General features: G+C 41.8%; 1 protein-coding gene across 2 annotated transcripts in view; it reads right to left on the bottom strand.

Annotated features, from left to right (window-relative positions):
* Nucleotides 1-693: 693 nt before the first annotated feature.
* LOC127567912 (AP-1 complex subunit mu-1-like) overlaps nt 694-13,451 on the bottom strand; it is a 36,397-nt gene continuing 23,639 nt past the window's right edge. For both annotated transcript variants that reach the window (XM_052011109.1, XM_052011110.1), the window contains exons 8-12: nt 11,503-11,574; nt 9,893-10,051; nt 8,708-8,833; nt 6,876-6,951; nt 694-6,079 (exon numbers count right to left, since the gene is read on the bottom strand). In XM_052011109.1, the coding sequence (XP_051867069.1) occupies nt 6,054-6,079; nt 6,876-6,951; nt 8,708-8,833; nt 9,893-10,051; nt 11,503-11,574 (459 nt within the window). In that variant the 3' untranslated portion in view covers nt 694-6,053. The remainder of the gene's footprint in view (nt 6,080-6,875; nt 6,952-8,707; nt 8,834-9,892; nt 10,052-11,502; nt 11,575-13,451) is intronic.

Consider the following 13,451-nt stretch of genomic DNA (forward strand, 5'->3'; position numbering starts at 1 on the left):
TTTGTGGACCAAAATAGAGAGGTATTCAAGTGCAAAGATCACCATATGATGGTTAATCTTGGTTCATGGTTTGGTTTTCCAGCTTTGTTGGGTCATCTCAAGGACAACCCCTCCTCCACCATTAACATCCCAGCCCTAGATTCTTGTTGTTAACTCATCCAACAGTAACCATCGCCTCCCATTCTAATTGCAAAAAGAACAGACAACATATAACATCAAGAACAAGATCAAGAAAAGAACATACAACATATAATTCAATTGGATTAATCTTGACAATTCACTACAGACAGCCATTTTTTCCAATCTTCATTTTTTGTTTTTATAAAACTAATGAATGAAAATGTTTTAAAAAAGTGAAAATTCCCAATGTTTTTGCTTAAGGTGCTCATGACCTTCCTTCTAGACCACTTACAACAGATAATTGGAGTTTAATTTTCAGTTCCTGTTGTCCCGAAGATATTCCTGGAGAACAGGAAAGACAGCCACACAAATGCCACATTCTTACATTTTCATACATGTATATTAATCATTTAGATCATCTTTTTGATATGTGTGACAAGGAAAGAGTTTGGGCTTGGCATTTATGTTGAGACAGAATGAGTTATAAGTGTAAAGGAGACCAAGTTCCATTGTATGGAAAACTTTAAACAAACATTATTTTGCAGAATGATTTTATTTGCTTCATTTATAGAATGTTTAATAATTATATTTAATAACTATAAGAATACTTTAAGAACCATTGATTTTTACACACACAAATTTCACACTCTTCCACACTAAACAAAACATTGAAGGTGGCTGGACTCTCTGGATTTCATCCAGTACCTCTGGTAATGTATGAAAATGACCTATTTTAATCCCTCTCCACACTGTGGTGGAACTGTGCAGTTGTCATCTTGGAGCCTGCATCCTATGGCGAATAGGTCTTGGGGTCTGCTTGCCATGTGTTCCCAGGCCAGTCCTTCTATCTCCAGAACCAAGAATTAACAGGGTTCTTTTAAACTAGGAAATTATTTGCTGGTACAGTCATGAAAGGTTAATGCCACTTGTGGGGGAATGACAGAACCAGGGCCCACAACAGTGAGCTAGTCACTAATAAATCCAGTGGAGAGAGACCTCCTTATTCAGAGGGGGAGACTCACTACTGAGGCAAATTGAAGTGATTCATTCAAAGGGAAACTGAATTAGCTCTTAAGAGAGAAAGGAATATAAAAATATAAGGGAACATAAAGACAAGGAGGGGTGGGAGGAAGTTCATATGAAGTTGTTGGACGGATTGGCCTAACTTTAGGCAACCACATTCCATGTAACTCAAGACTATATTGTTTCAGGTAGGTCAAGGTCATCAGTAGCTGACAGGTCCAGGTCACTGATTGCCCCACGTCTGACTGATGCTGAGATGCAGAAATAACTGAGCTCTGCCCAGGCATGTCAACAGCTTCACTCTCCAGGGGACCTGTTTGTTTTAATTCTTAAGAGAGCTCATGGCAGGAACCTCTGCTCCCTCCCCCCCCACTGAAATGATTCCATTCAAAGATTTACCAGTTGCTGGAATACTTCCAAGGTGTAGCTATCGTGCTTTGGAATTAATTTAGCTCTCCAGCACTTACATACTCACTAACTATGAAGTACTGTTGAAGTGTAGTCACAGCTGCAGGCTGGGAAAACGCACCTGCCAAATTGAACAAGAGCTTCTGCAAACGGCAGTGCACTAACGGCCTTATAACCTGTTTTATATTGTTGATTTAGAGATAAGTATTGGCCAGGACACCAGGGATATAGCTCCTCTGGCTCAAAATCATACCATGGAATATTAACCTCCACCCGAGGGGGCAGCTTGATTCCACAAACAGCATTGGAGTGTCTGCTCAGCTCACTTGACTGGGACCCAACCCCCAATCTTCTGACCCAGTGACAAGTGCCATGAATGAGCTACACCTGACACCTGTGGATAATTGAGACAGCAAGAAATTCTGCAGATGCTGGAATCTGTAGCAATACTCAAAAGGTGCTGGAGGAACTCAGCAGGTCAGGCAGCATCCATGGAGGGAAATAAACAGTCGACGTTTCAGGCCGAGACCCTTCATCAGGACTGGAAAGGAAGAGGGCAGAAGCTAGAATAAGGTGGGGGGAGGGGGAGGAGCACGCACAGGCAGGTGATAGGTGAGTTCAGGTGATAGGCGAGTCCAGGTGAGAGGGGGAGGGGGGGGGAGATGTAAGAAGCTGAGAGGTGATAGGTAGAAGAGGCGAAGGGCTTAAGAAGGAGGAATCCGGTACGAGAGGGCAGTGGACCATGGAATAAAGGATGGGGGAGGGGAGGAGAGGAGATGGACAGATCATCAAGGCAGGGGAAGGGAGTCATAGGAACAAGGGAAGACAAAGGAGTGGGGGGAAGAAAAAGAAGGGGGTGGGGGAACCTGTGGACAATTGCTTCAGTTTTCTTCCAGCCACTGAGTATATTTCTCAGTGGGACTAACACCCATGTATGTTCATAGCCCTTTGAAAGTGTATTGTCATTTTCAATGCAGGCTGTATTTAGGAAGCTATTCTGGAAGAGTGTGGTGGATTGTCACACATAGTTATTGAACATACTTCTGGAAGAATCACTAAAGAACTTCCAACCCTGAACCACTCCACCCAGTCAAACAGGAACTTTTCCCTATCTCCAATATTTTTATAACTTTAATCCTGAAAGAGCCTATCTATTTGTTGCTGATCTTCCAGTTACATTTTGCAGTACTCCATTCCTGAGGAAGTTCAACCTTCTCGATCCTTCCATGTATTAATCATTGATTAGTCAGGTTAGTGCAGATTCTGCAGCAGGGTACAGAGTTTGATGTGACACAAGGCACCAACCCTGCAGGGAGATTCTGAATATGGAGGGACAGATTTTTCTCGGTAAGGTTACAGCACTCAGCTTTATTAATGAATGATTGGACAGCAAGTTCCAGTGGGTATAGCTGCCCAGCTACACATTGAAATCGGAGGCTCTTTTTCTGGGTAGCCCTACTTCTCCAGAAACTTCCCTATTCCAGTATCTTAGCCAGTGACTCAACATTGAAAAACACAGAACGCTGTTAAATTTCTGTACTTACACAATGGATGCTCACTAAAGTTACTAGGAAATATTGGGGCTTTCCATTCTGGCTTCAGTCCATTATTAGCTGTGCGTGATACTCCCAATAAACCTCGCTGAAAATGAAAGAGTGGGGCCTCATACCTTCAGATAACAGTAAAACACATAGAATTAGACCATTAACCCCTTCATCTCTACTTCCATAAGATCATGGCTGATATTTTTACCTCTGCACCACCTTCCTGCATTCACATAATTTCCCTTGATTCTTTTAAAGTCCAAAAATGTATTGATCTCTGGCTTGATTATACTTGGTGACAGAACCTCCATGCCCTCTTGGGTAGAGAGCTCCAAAGATGAACTGCCCTCTGGATGAAGGAGTTTCTTCATATCATTGGAGACACAAGAGAACTGCAGATGCTGGAATCTGGAGCAAAAAACAAATTTCTGGAGGAACTCAACGCGTCAAGCAGCATCTGTGGAAGGACGGTTGACATTTTGGGTCGAAACCCTGCATCGGGTCTGTTCTTTTTTTCTTCATGATTGTTCTGAATGACTGACCCATTAAACCAAGATACCTCGGCCCCTCATTCTGTTCGCCCAGACAAGCATCAGCTCCACATTTAACGTCAAACGCTGTAAGAATTCTGTGCATTTCAGTGAGATCACCTTTTTTTCACCCAGGAGCCAGGCTATAAAATGATGGCTTTGCATTGACAACTGTTGGAAAACCTGTCAGGGAGCTTGTGCACAATATCAGGCAGTACGGAGGAAGGGCCCACATCAGGTTATCATGTCATTTAAAGGACTGAAGCAATGTAATCAACCACATACCCTGCAGTTCACTTTTTGCAAAGTGTAGAAGGTTCCTTGGTAACAAAGCACCCAGGTAGTATTACAATGGAAACTCCAATTGTTGTTATTCAGTCTCCAAGTTCCAGATCTTCTCCAATGATATCTGTTCCAACCATCAAACCTAGCCATGACAACTCCCATTTATCAAAGATATGTTCAATGAGTTGCAATGCAGAAGGCAGACATTCAACCCATCATCATTGTGACAGCTCATTGCTAAAACAATCTGAAAGTATTTGAATTACCTTATTCATGGCATAAAATAATAGACATTTATCACACAAAAGGACACCATTTGTCCCATCATGTCCATGCTAGCCAAAAAAGAGCTATTGGATTCATCACACATTCAGAGAATTAGTCCATAGCAACGTGGATTATCTTCAGGTGCTCACCCAGGTACTTTATAAGTGTGATGACGAATGCATTTGGGAATGGGAGACTGGGAGTAGTAAAGAAAGGGGACAGGAGCGAAGGAGGGCATATGAATAAACACTGGCCAGAGGCCCTGCATTTTTAACGTGGGTTTGAGAGAGGCAGTACTGCACTTCCAGGTTCCACATTCCAATTTTAATAAACTGACTGTTTCTGATTGGTGGCCTGGAGTGCTCCCCATAAGGACTGCTAACTAGGCCACACATTGACCTGGTTTTCCTGACAGTGCCATCCCGGGATGGGGTAGTGAGCCTTGTCACTGACAGCTGTGACAGCTTCACTGAAGGCTAAGGCCTCTTAAAGCTCAGGGTCTGGCTTCACCTTGAGAAGGAAAGCAAACAATCAGTCTACTCCTGCAAAGCTGCAACTGGCAGGCTGGCATCCTGCAGATCATGTGAGAATGGGCAATGTGATGGCTAAAGAGCTCAACGTCACTGGGCTCTCAAACATTTTCTGGATAGAAAACTCAGTGAAAGATGACATCCATGCTACCTTGGTAAATAATTAAAAGAGGACTAAATTGGTGGAGTTGTTGGGAGATGGCATACAGGATATCATAATTTCAAGTTGCATCCAAAATGGTAAACGATTTGTGAAATGTTGGAGCATACAATCAGAGTGTGGCAGATCACCAGGCAGCTGAAGAGAAATTCTATCTTTCTACTGCTTTCACCTTGTTTTCAACTTTGTTATTTGTAATTTTCTCCCAATTATTTTGCCTCATACAGTTAGTCAAGGTGAAGACATGGAGAAAATTTAGGGAAGTGGACTCATTGCAATGATAGCAATGTGCATGATACAAGATGGTAATGCCAATGTAAAGAGTTTGGGTTGAGAAACCTCTAATCTGGACTTTCTTTCGGAGGGTGGAAGGGAAAGCGGAACAAGGGTTAGATTTATTTTCTGTTTATTTATTAATTCATCGGTTGCAGGTGTTGCTGGTAAAGCCGGCATTTATTGTCCATCCCTAATTGCCACTGAGGCAGCGGCTAAAGAGTCACCATATTATTGTGTCTGGAGTCACTGGGGTGGCAGATTGCCTTCCCTGAAGAGTATTAGTGAACCAGATGCCCTTTTTGCTAAAATGCAGTAGCGATCACTGTAAATATATTGTTATTCCAGATTTATTTAATGACTTTAACTTAAATCTCACAGCTGCCATGGTGGAATTTGAATAATGGTCCAGGCTCCTGATTCCAGTTCAGGAAAGTAACCGCTATGCTACCTGATGCAGAAAAATGAAACATAATCCATATCTCCTTCACTGCCCCTCCAGGGTACTTCTTATTCTCAATGTCATCGGACTTCCCTCTGTATCAGCCTGGTTAAAATGTTTGAAGTTTGTCAGAATGTTTGAAGTTTGACAGAAAATCCATCAGAGAACAGCAATTAGCCTGGCCGTAGCCTTCAGCTGACTGTATCCAGATAACAGCAAAACCAGGAAGGACCAATAATGAAATGGTAACCTAACACTCATCCAGAAGCTACAAAGAAATGCTATGTCAGTAACAGTCACTTTTTCCTATTTGGTTGGTAAGAGCTCTCTTTCAACACTTTTGCTATGTAACATCCATAATCAGTGATCCCGAAGGCTTGTGGACTTGGATTTGTGACATCATTTTCCCCTTCTTTACTAGTCACAAATCGTGTCCTCCCAATTTAGGAATTCCACTGGACAGCAACGTTCCTATTGGTTGGTGCGCAGTTGATAATCTAGAACACAACATAGAGACACTAAGTAACAGGAAGAGGGTAACTATTAGTCGCAATTATATAGTTCAAAGCAAACTCTCCCCTGATAAACTACTTTTCTTCCAAATACCTACATCTGCATAACGACCTAAATTTGTATCAACATCTCCCTTTCAGATCGCCTACTCGTCCAGTTAATAAAACTTTCACCATTCACACTTCCCTTTCAGCAGCTAATTTTTCTTCTTATGCTATGTGGGTAGGAATTTATTTCAGGCTAGAGTGGATATGATCTCTCTCTCTGTAATCTAATGCTCTATATTTACTCAGAGAGTTGCTAAGTAATCAGTACTCCAGGTTGTTTATGGTGCAAGGTACACATATTCACAAGGCTATTTAGTTTGATCCTGGTTACAGCCATGCATGCGTACAAGGATAGTCTCTGATGTGTTTTGCACAAACATTTATCAGCTTCCAAACATGGTTTCAGTGGGATAATCCATTTCTATCACAATTGTCCAGCTGGTTTACGCCCATTGAAAAGGGATTGTATCGTTGTGCACTCAAGCTTGGAGAAAATGATGCAGGGGAGTGCTACTTCTCCAGCATTGTCCTGTAGTCTTTAGGAACATGATGATAAACTTCATAGACTCTGCTAAAAATAATCCAGGAGAATTATCATTGCACCATTAAAAAAGGATGTGAGCTAAATCTGAGAGCTAGGGAATAGTGATAATGTTTATTAATTCTTAGAATCATAAAACTTCAAAGCACAGAAGGCAACCTTTGGGCTTCTGTGCTTTGCCAAATTGCTTACCTCCACTCTGGGTAATGTAACGGACCCAGGGAAGAGCTTGGTAACCACTCTTCTCAATGATTTTCAAATAGCGCACCTAGTGAAAAGAAACACAGAAGTGGTGAATTTTCCTAAACATCTTCCTATGATATCTTGTGCCATTGCAACTGTCATTTTTAACATTTCTCTGCTGGACACCATGAACAAAATGTGTGTGTGTGTGTGTGTGTGTGTGTGTGTGTGTGTGTGTGTGTGTGTGTGTGTGTGTGTGTGTGTGTGTGTGTGTGTGTGTGTGTGTGTGTGTGTGTGTGTGAGAGAGAGAGAGAGAAAGAGAGAGAGGGTCAGGGAGGGCAGAGAGAGAGGAGAGAAAGAGAGGAGAGAGGAGGAGAGAGGAAGGGGAGAGAGGGCGAGGAGAGAGAGAGAGGGAGTGAAAGAGACGTAGGGAGGGAGTGAGAGAGAGAGAGAGAGAGAGAGTCATGGTAAGAAACTGGGACCACTACTGCGATCTGATCTCTCATAATTCTCATAATTCATAAAATAAACATATGTTTTTTTTGTTGTTAGGCAACGTTAGGTAATTTCAATACAAAAAAACCTTAGCTCCAGATGCATCAACATTTGGCCTCTATCAAGTACAGCTCAATTAATCTCAATAATTCTGATAATTACTGATTAGTTCAGGCTTCACCTGGGTTATTTTCTTGACAGAATCTTCAGGATCTTCAGTTTCTTTTACATAATCACAAACACTGCCTGTTCTTTGCCACATTTTTAACTATTCTCATCATTTTCACAATGTTATAGCACTGACCAGCACATCCCACAGTCTAACAGGATTGGTCAGCAGTCTATATCAGCTTCTTCAAAGCCAAGTGCGATGTCCTTAAAGCAAAATGAACAAAAATATAAATTCTGCACTGTTGGATTTATTGCCAGCATGGAGTCGCATCACTGGGTAAATGCCCAGCTGGGCATTTGGGAATGTTTTTTTCAGTTAAAGATGAAAATTTCAAGCCTTTCTCAGAAGCTCATAAGTGCTTGTTTAGGATGGAGCTTATCCTTACAGTGACGAACTGGGATGTAATTGCAAACTAAGATTGGAGCATAGCCCCTTGTCATTGGAGAGTACAGCACCAGGAAAGACCAGTCTGGTTTAGCAGCTTTGCTGTTTGTGAAAACTATTACACCCATCGGCTGATTTCTGATTTCATAGAATCTTTGTAGCATGGAAGGAGGCCATTTAGCCCATTGAGGCCCTGCTGGCTCTGAGCAAGAGCAATCCAATCAATTCCATTCCCCAGAGCTCTTGTAGCACACACCTGTCCTACTTCCTCATATCATTATTTGTGGCACCAGCCCTGAATAATTCCTGAGGCAGGCACTGTACTGGTGCTTTTTTTCTTGGCCAGGGAGGAGTAAGTCTGTTTACCCGAGTGATAGGACAGCAGAGAGGCAGATACATATGTTTGGAAATTTAATAAATTTGGTGGCTATACACTTTTAATTCTATTTCCTGCTGGGCAGCCATACAAGTTTACAGGCTGCCCAACTGTCCAGAGACAGCAGGCAGCAGTTGGAAAAGGGTGGGGGAGCCCTGTGGACTTGGTGGGGGTGGGGGAATGTGGAATGGGGGCATTGGTTGGAAGAGGAAATGAATCACAACTCAGCAATGGAGTGGGTCAAATCACAAGAGAGGTTTAACTTAGACTGCACTGTTCCAAATTAGCCTGGCTAAACTTTCCCTATTGCAAATCTCTCGTACAATCCCAAATTAACTTGGAAAAGCACCTGGAAACAAAAAATTAAATGAAAGATTGGAAATTCCAGCTTTCCCCCTTTAATGAAATGCTGACCTGAATTCCAGAGACAGTAAAGTATGGAATTTCAAAATTGATGGTGATAGGTGGCTTCCCCTCTTGCTCCTCTCCCTCAACGCTTGGGAGGCCGAAGTGAGCCCGCATCAAGTACTCCTTCCCACCCTGAAAAGAACAGAAACGGGCAATGACTCAAGTGCTGGAATAAGTCCAATGGTTTAACAAAGCAAACCTTTAAAATTGCAGAAGATAGCACTGCTGGCAAATTTGGGATAAATTTCATACTCCACTTGAGTGCCAGTCCTATTGAAAGCACTCCTGATATGGAGGGTTTTGGGTTCAAGATCCACTCCAGCACAAAAACCTAGGCTGATATCCCAACGTAGTATTGAGGTTCCAGTACAATTGTTTGAGGTGTTGTTTCTCGGAAGAAACATTAAACTGCCCTTTCAGGTGGAGATATAAGTCCTGGCATCATTCTGTAGAGGAGCAGGATAATAATGTGTAATTGTTAGTTTGCCCCCAAGCCAACTTGGGGCCATTAATGCACTGGTAATTATCTTGTGTTACTGCCTAATCTTTGGCAGAGCCACTATATTTTCTCTTAGGGTTGCAATTGGCCAATGTGTGCTGGCTCAGTAACTCAATGTGTGCTGGCTCAGTAACTCATTAATTAAAACAGTCAAAATGATAAAACTCAGCTTCCTCCTTTTGTCAACATGTAACAGTTGCCCAGGTATCCTTGTCAATATTTATCCCTTACTCAACAGTATTAAAACATCATCTCACTGCTGTGTATAAAGGTTTCTGGATGCAAATTGGCTGCCACATTGCTTAAACTACTATACAGACTACCCTTCAGACATACGTCATTGGGTATATAATGCTCTGGGATATCCCATGATAGACGTGAAATTCAACATTGAAATTCAAATCGTTTCTTAACTGCTTTCCAACCACAGAACAGATAACCTATACAATTCAAATTATATTTATCTTACTACTTTCTCCACTTTATTTGGACTGGAGAAATTTGGATGTTATAATCCCAGAAAACCATTCACAGGTTTTCACCAATCTGGTGCATAGACCTTTCTACGAGAGGCTCTTACTGCTTCATCTTTCCCAGTCTTACAACAGCAATGGGCAGGGGAAGGACACCCCACCAGCTCTGGTCTGCTGCACCACTAAGGTATGACATCTTGAATCATCCACGTTACTCACAGGGAAGGACTTGATTGACCAAACAACAACATTCTTTTCTGGCAGCCACTTTGCAGTGCCGGTACTGGTCTTGAATTTCGGTGAGTCAGCATCGCTAGGAACTGGCACAAAAATCTCGACATTGTTCGCTGTGGAACGGTGCTTAAATTGACTCTTTGCCTGAATTTGAGTAAGTACAACAATTTAAGTTTTGAAATTAAGGTAACAAGCAAACAAGCAGAAATAATAGATATGCAACATGAACACATCCAGTAAAAAGATGAAGGATTAATAAGAATCTTTATATGTATATGCACCCAGACACACACACACACACACAAACAAACAAAAGTAACAGTACTTTAAATAAAAAGATCTATGCTAAATATGCCATACAGTTTTGGAACAGGCATGGTAAGTTGATGTATTTAATTTGAGAGTTCCAAGCTATACTTGCTCCATCTTTGGAATAAACTCAGTAATATTTGAAATATTGAAATTATAAAGCAAAATAGACCAATGTACTATGGATGTAAGTAAACACCCTCCATTCCAGACATACTGTAGATCCATTTGCGTCAGTGCTTTTCCCAAATGCCTATTTGCTCAATAGGTGTTCCTATTTTTCCTTTGGGGAACACTCACAATTTAAGAAATTTGCCTTTCAGCCAAGATATCACAAATTTCATCACAGTATGTCAGCACAACGTTGTGGGCCGAAGGGCCTGTACTGTGCTGTAATGTTTTATGTTCTATGTTCTAGTATTTTATTTTTTCTGCTGATCACCACTGGTTGAAATACAGTGGATAAACAAGAATACTGTCAACTATACATTGCCCTTCAGATATGCTACATTCCATCTTTTACTCAATTTCCTTGTCCTTTGCTCAACCTTATTTGTTCTGCCTCCACACCCTCTCTTAATCTGAAATACACCCTGCAGTACTGACTATTTATAGAAAAACTTTGAACATCGTGGTGTTGAGCGTAAAGGAAAGTAGTTAACGCCAATTTTCTTTAAAGCTTCCTAATATTCCTTAAATATTTTCCTATGGCGTGACTCTTCTTCACAAATTGAATTACATTAATGGTCTGAAAGCAAACAGGGGGTGAATAGGGTCAGAGTTGTAAAGAACAGGGATGTTGGTTTGACAGACTAAATAGTGGGTTTGGGGGAGGACTAGGGAGTATGTGATCACCACAGTTTTCCATACTGTGGATACTAAGCTCAGTTAGATAGCAGCTTATGAATTGACGTGTCCGTTGGGGAGATGACTGGGGAAGTAACTGAATGGCAGAGTGGGCTTGAGGGGAAGGATGACTTCCTCCTCATCCTATTTCTTGTACTGGGTCTTGTGTTCTTAAATCATCCTGGGCTTTCCTTACTTGGAATTGTACAGCCATCAGATGAGTTTGGCCATTTAGATCAAGAACCAAGGGATTGTCCCCCAGGAGTGGAAAGGAGAAATGGAAGGGGAGGACGCTGGGAATAGAAACTCCATAGCACAACAAGATTAATGGACCCACAGCCTCATTGGACAATGTGAGCTGCAGGACAGACCACCATGAGCCAGCTTCCATGGAGACCCTTTGTAAGCCTCCATTAACAGGGTTGTCGTTCCACTCATACCTTTATCATAATCTCCACCCGGCTGTGCGAGTATTTCTCAATTGCTGACTCAATCCAAATCAAGGGCTTTACCTGCAAAATAAGTTATTGCAACAAACTGTATGCATGTGACATTTTATAATGGGAGGTACAATGATAACTAACATTCACTGAACAAAAGGAGCAAACAAAGGCACATTTGTGCTGTGATTACCCAATGTATTTCCATTCTGAAAGTACAGATATCTCAATGTGAGCTTCAGTTTTCAATAGCTAGCCAGTAGTGTGTAGGTATCTGCATGAATTATCTTACCATATGTGTTTCAGGCAAAATTCTTTGTTTTATGGTGAAAATGACTTAGGGTGACATGCAAGTAAGATCTGCACTCCTTCAGCAAGTAATGAGAGAAGAACATATAACTGGTGTAAATGAAAATGCACATCCCAACCTTGTCAATATTATGCAACAAACATCAAACTCAGCTTCAAATTGTCACATCAAGCTCAAGTTAAAAAAATCTGCAACCAAAATATGTTCTTAACCTATAGCATGTTATTTAAATTGTTTTCCCAGTGCAGATGTTCCAGTGCGTCCTGTAAGTGGAGTTATATTTACTAGTGCTACATGTAAACACATCATGTACCTGAGGACAGTAATACTAAGTAATAATTCTGAACATGCAATGAGCCTGAGTGCTACTTGTGAATACATCATTCTCTTTTTACTCCCCCTCTCTTCTAGACAGTCCATCGGCCTCAAGAATGATGCCTTTCCCATAACTTCACCCAGGTGGGGCAGAAGATGTATAATGGGGAAGGTAGGCAAGTTGTTTGAAGGGTTCTGAGTTCATTCTGGCATTTTTATAGGGTCTTTACATGGTATAGAGGAAGAGACTCGAGGTTCTCGGTGTGATCTCGAATCCTCCTCCATTTTAAGCAGTCCTGGTTCAAGGATTCCTATAGGTCAGTGAGGAAGTTAGAGTTTTTCAAAAAGGCTTAAGGAATATCCTTGAAGTGTTTTCTCTGCCATCCTGGAAACCTTGTGACTTGAAGAAACTCAACAGTCCAATGCCTGTTTTCTGAGTCTGGTGTCAAGGATACAGATAATATTGCCCACACAGAGACCTGGCTGAATACATTGGAGCCTTGAAGCTGTGATGCTAGAGTCATACAGCACAGAATAAGGCCCTTCGGCCCAACTGGTGCATGCCGACCAAAATGCCCCATCCAAGCTAGTCCCATTTGCCAGCATTTTGCCCATAACCTTTCCAAACCGTGTGCCTGTCCAAATGTCTTTTAAAAATTGTTGTACCTGCCTCAACCACTTCCTCTGACAGCTCATTCTACATGGATACCACACTGTGTGTAAAAAAGTTGTCCCTCATGTTCCTGTTAAATCTTTCCCCCCTCACCTTAAACCTATGCCCTCTAGTTCTTGATACCCCCAACTCTGGGAAAAAGACTGAGTGCATTCATCCTATCTATGCCCCTCATGTTGGGCTGGCAGAGGTCACTGACATTGGCTCCTTTATCCTGTCAATGGATTTGAGGGGTCTTGCCATGCTTGAAGGTGATTGTTGTAGGTAGTTGAAGGTAGACAGGGTGGTGAAGAAAGCATTTGGCACACTGGCCTTCATCAGTCAGGGCATTGAGTCTAGGAGTTGGGACGTTATGTCACAGTTGTAGAAGACATTGGTGAGACTGCACTTGGAGTATTGTGTACAGTTTGGGTCATCCTGTTATAGGAAAGACATCATTAAACTGAAGGGAGTGTATAGAAGATTTACAAGGACACTGACAGGATTTAAGGGCCTGAGTTATAAGGAGAGATTGGGCAAACTAGGACTTTATTCCTTGGAGTGTAGAAGATTGAGGGATGACCTTATAGAGATGTACAAAATCATGAGAGGCATTGATGGGGTGAACTCACATCGTCTTTTTCCCAGGGAAGGGGAACTTAAAACTAGAGG

This window comes from Pristis pectinata, chromosome 3, assembly GCF_009764475.1.
Source record: "Pristis pectinata isolate sPriPec2 chromosome 3, sPriPec2.1.pri, whole genome shotgun sequence".
Classification (NCBI taxonomy): domain Eukaryota; kingdom Metazoa; phylum Chordata; class Chondrichthyes; order Rhinopristiformes; family Pristidae; genus Pristis; species Pristis pectinata.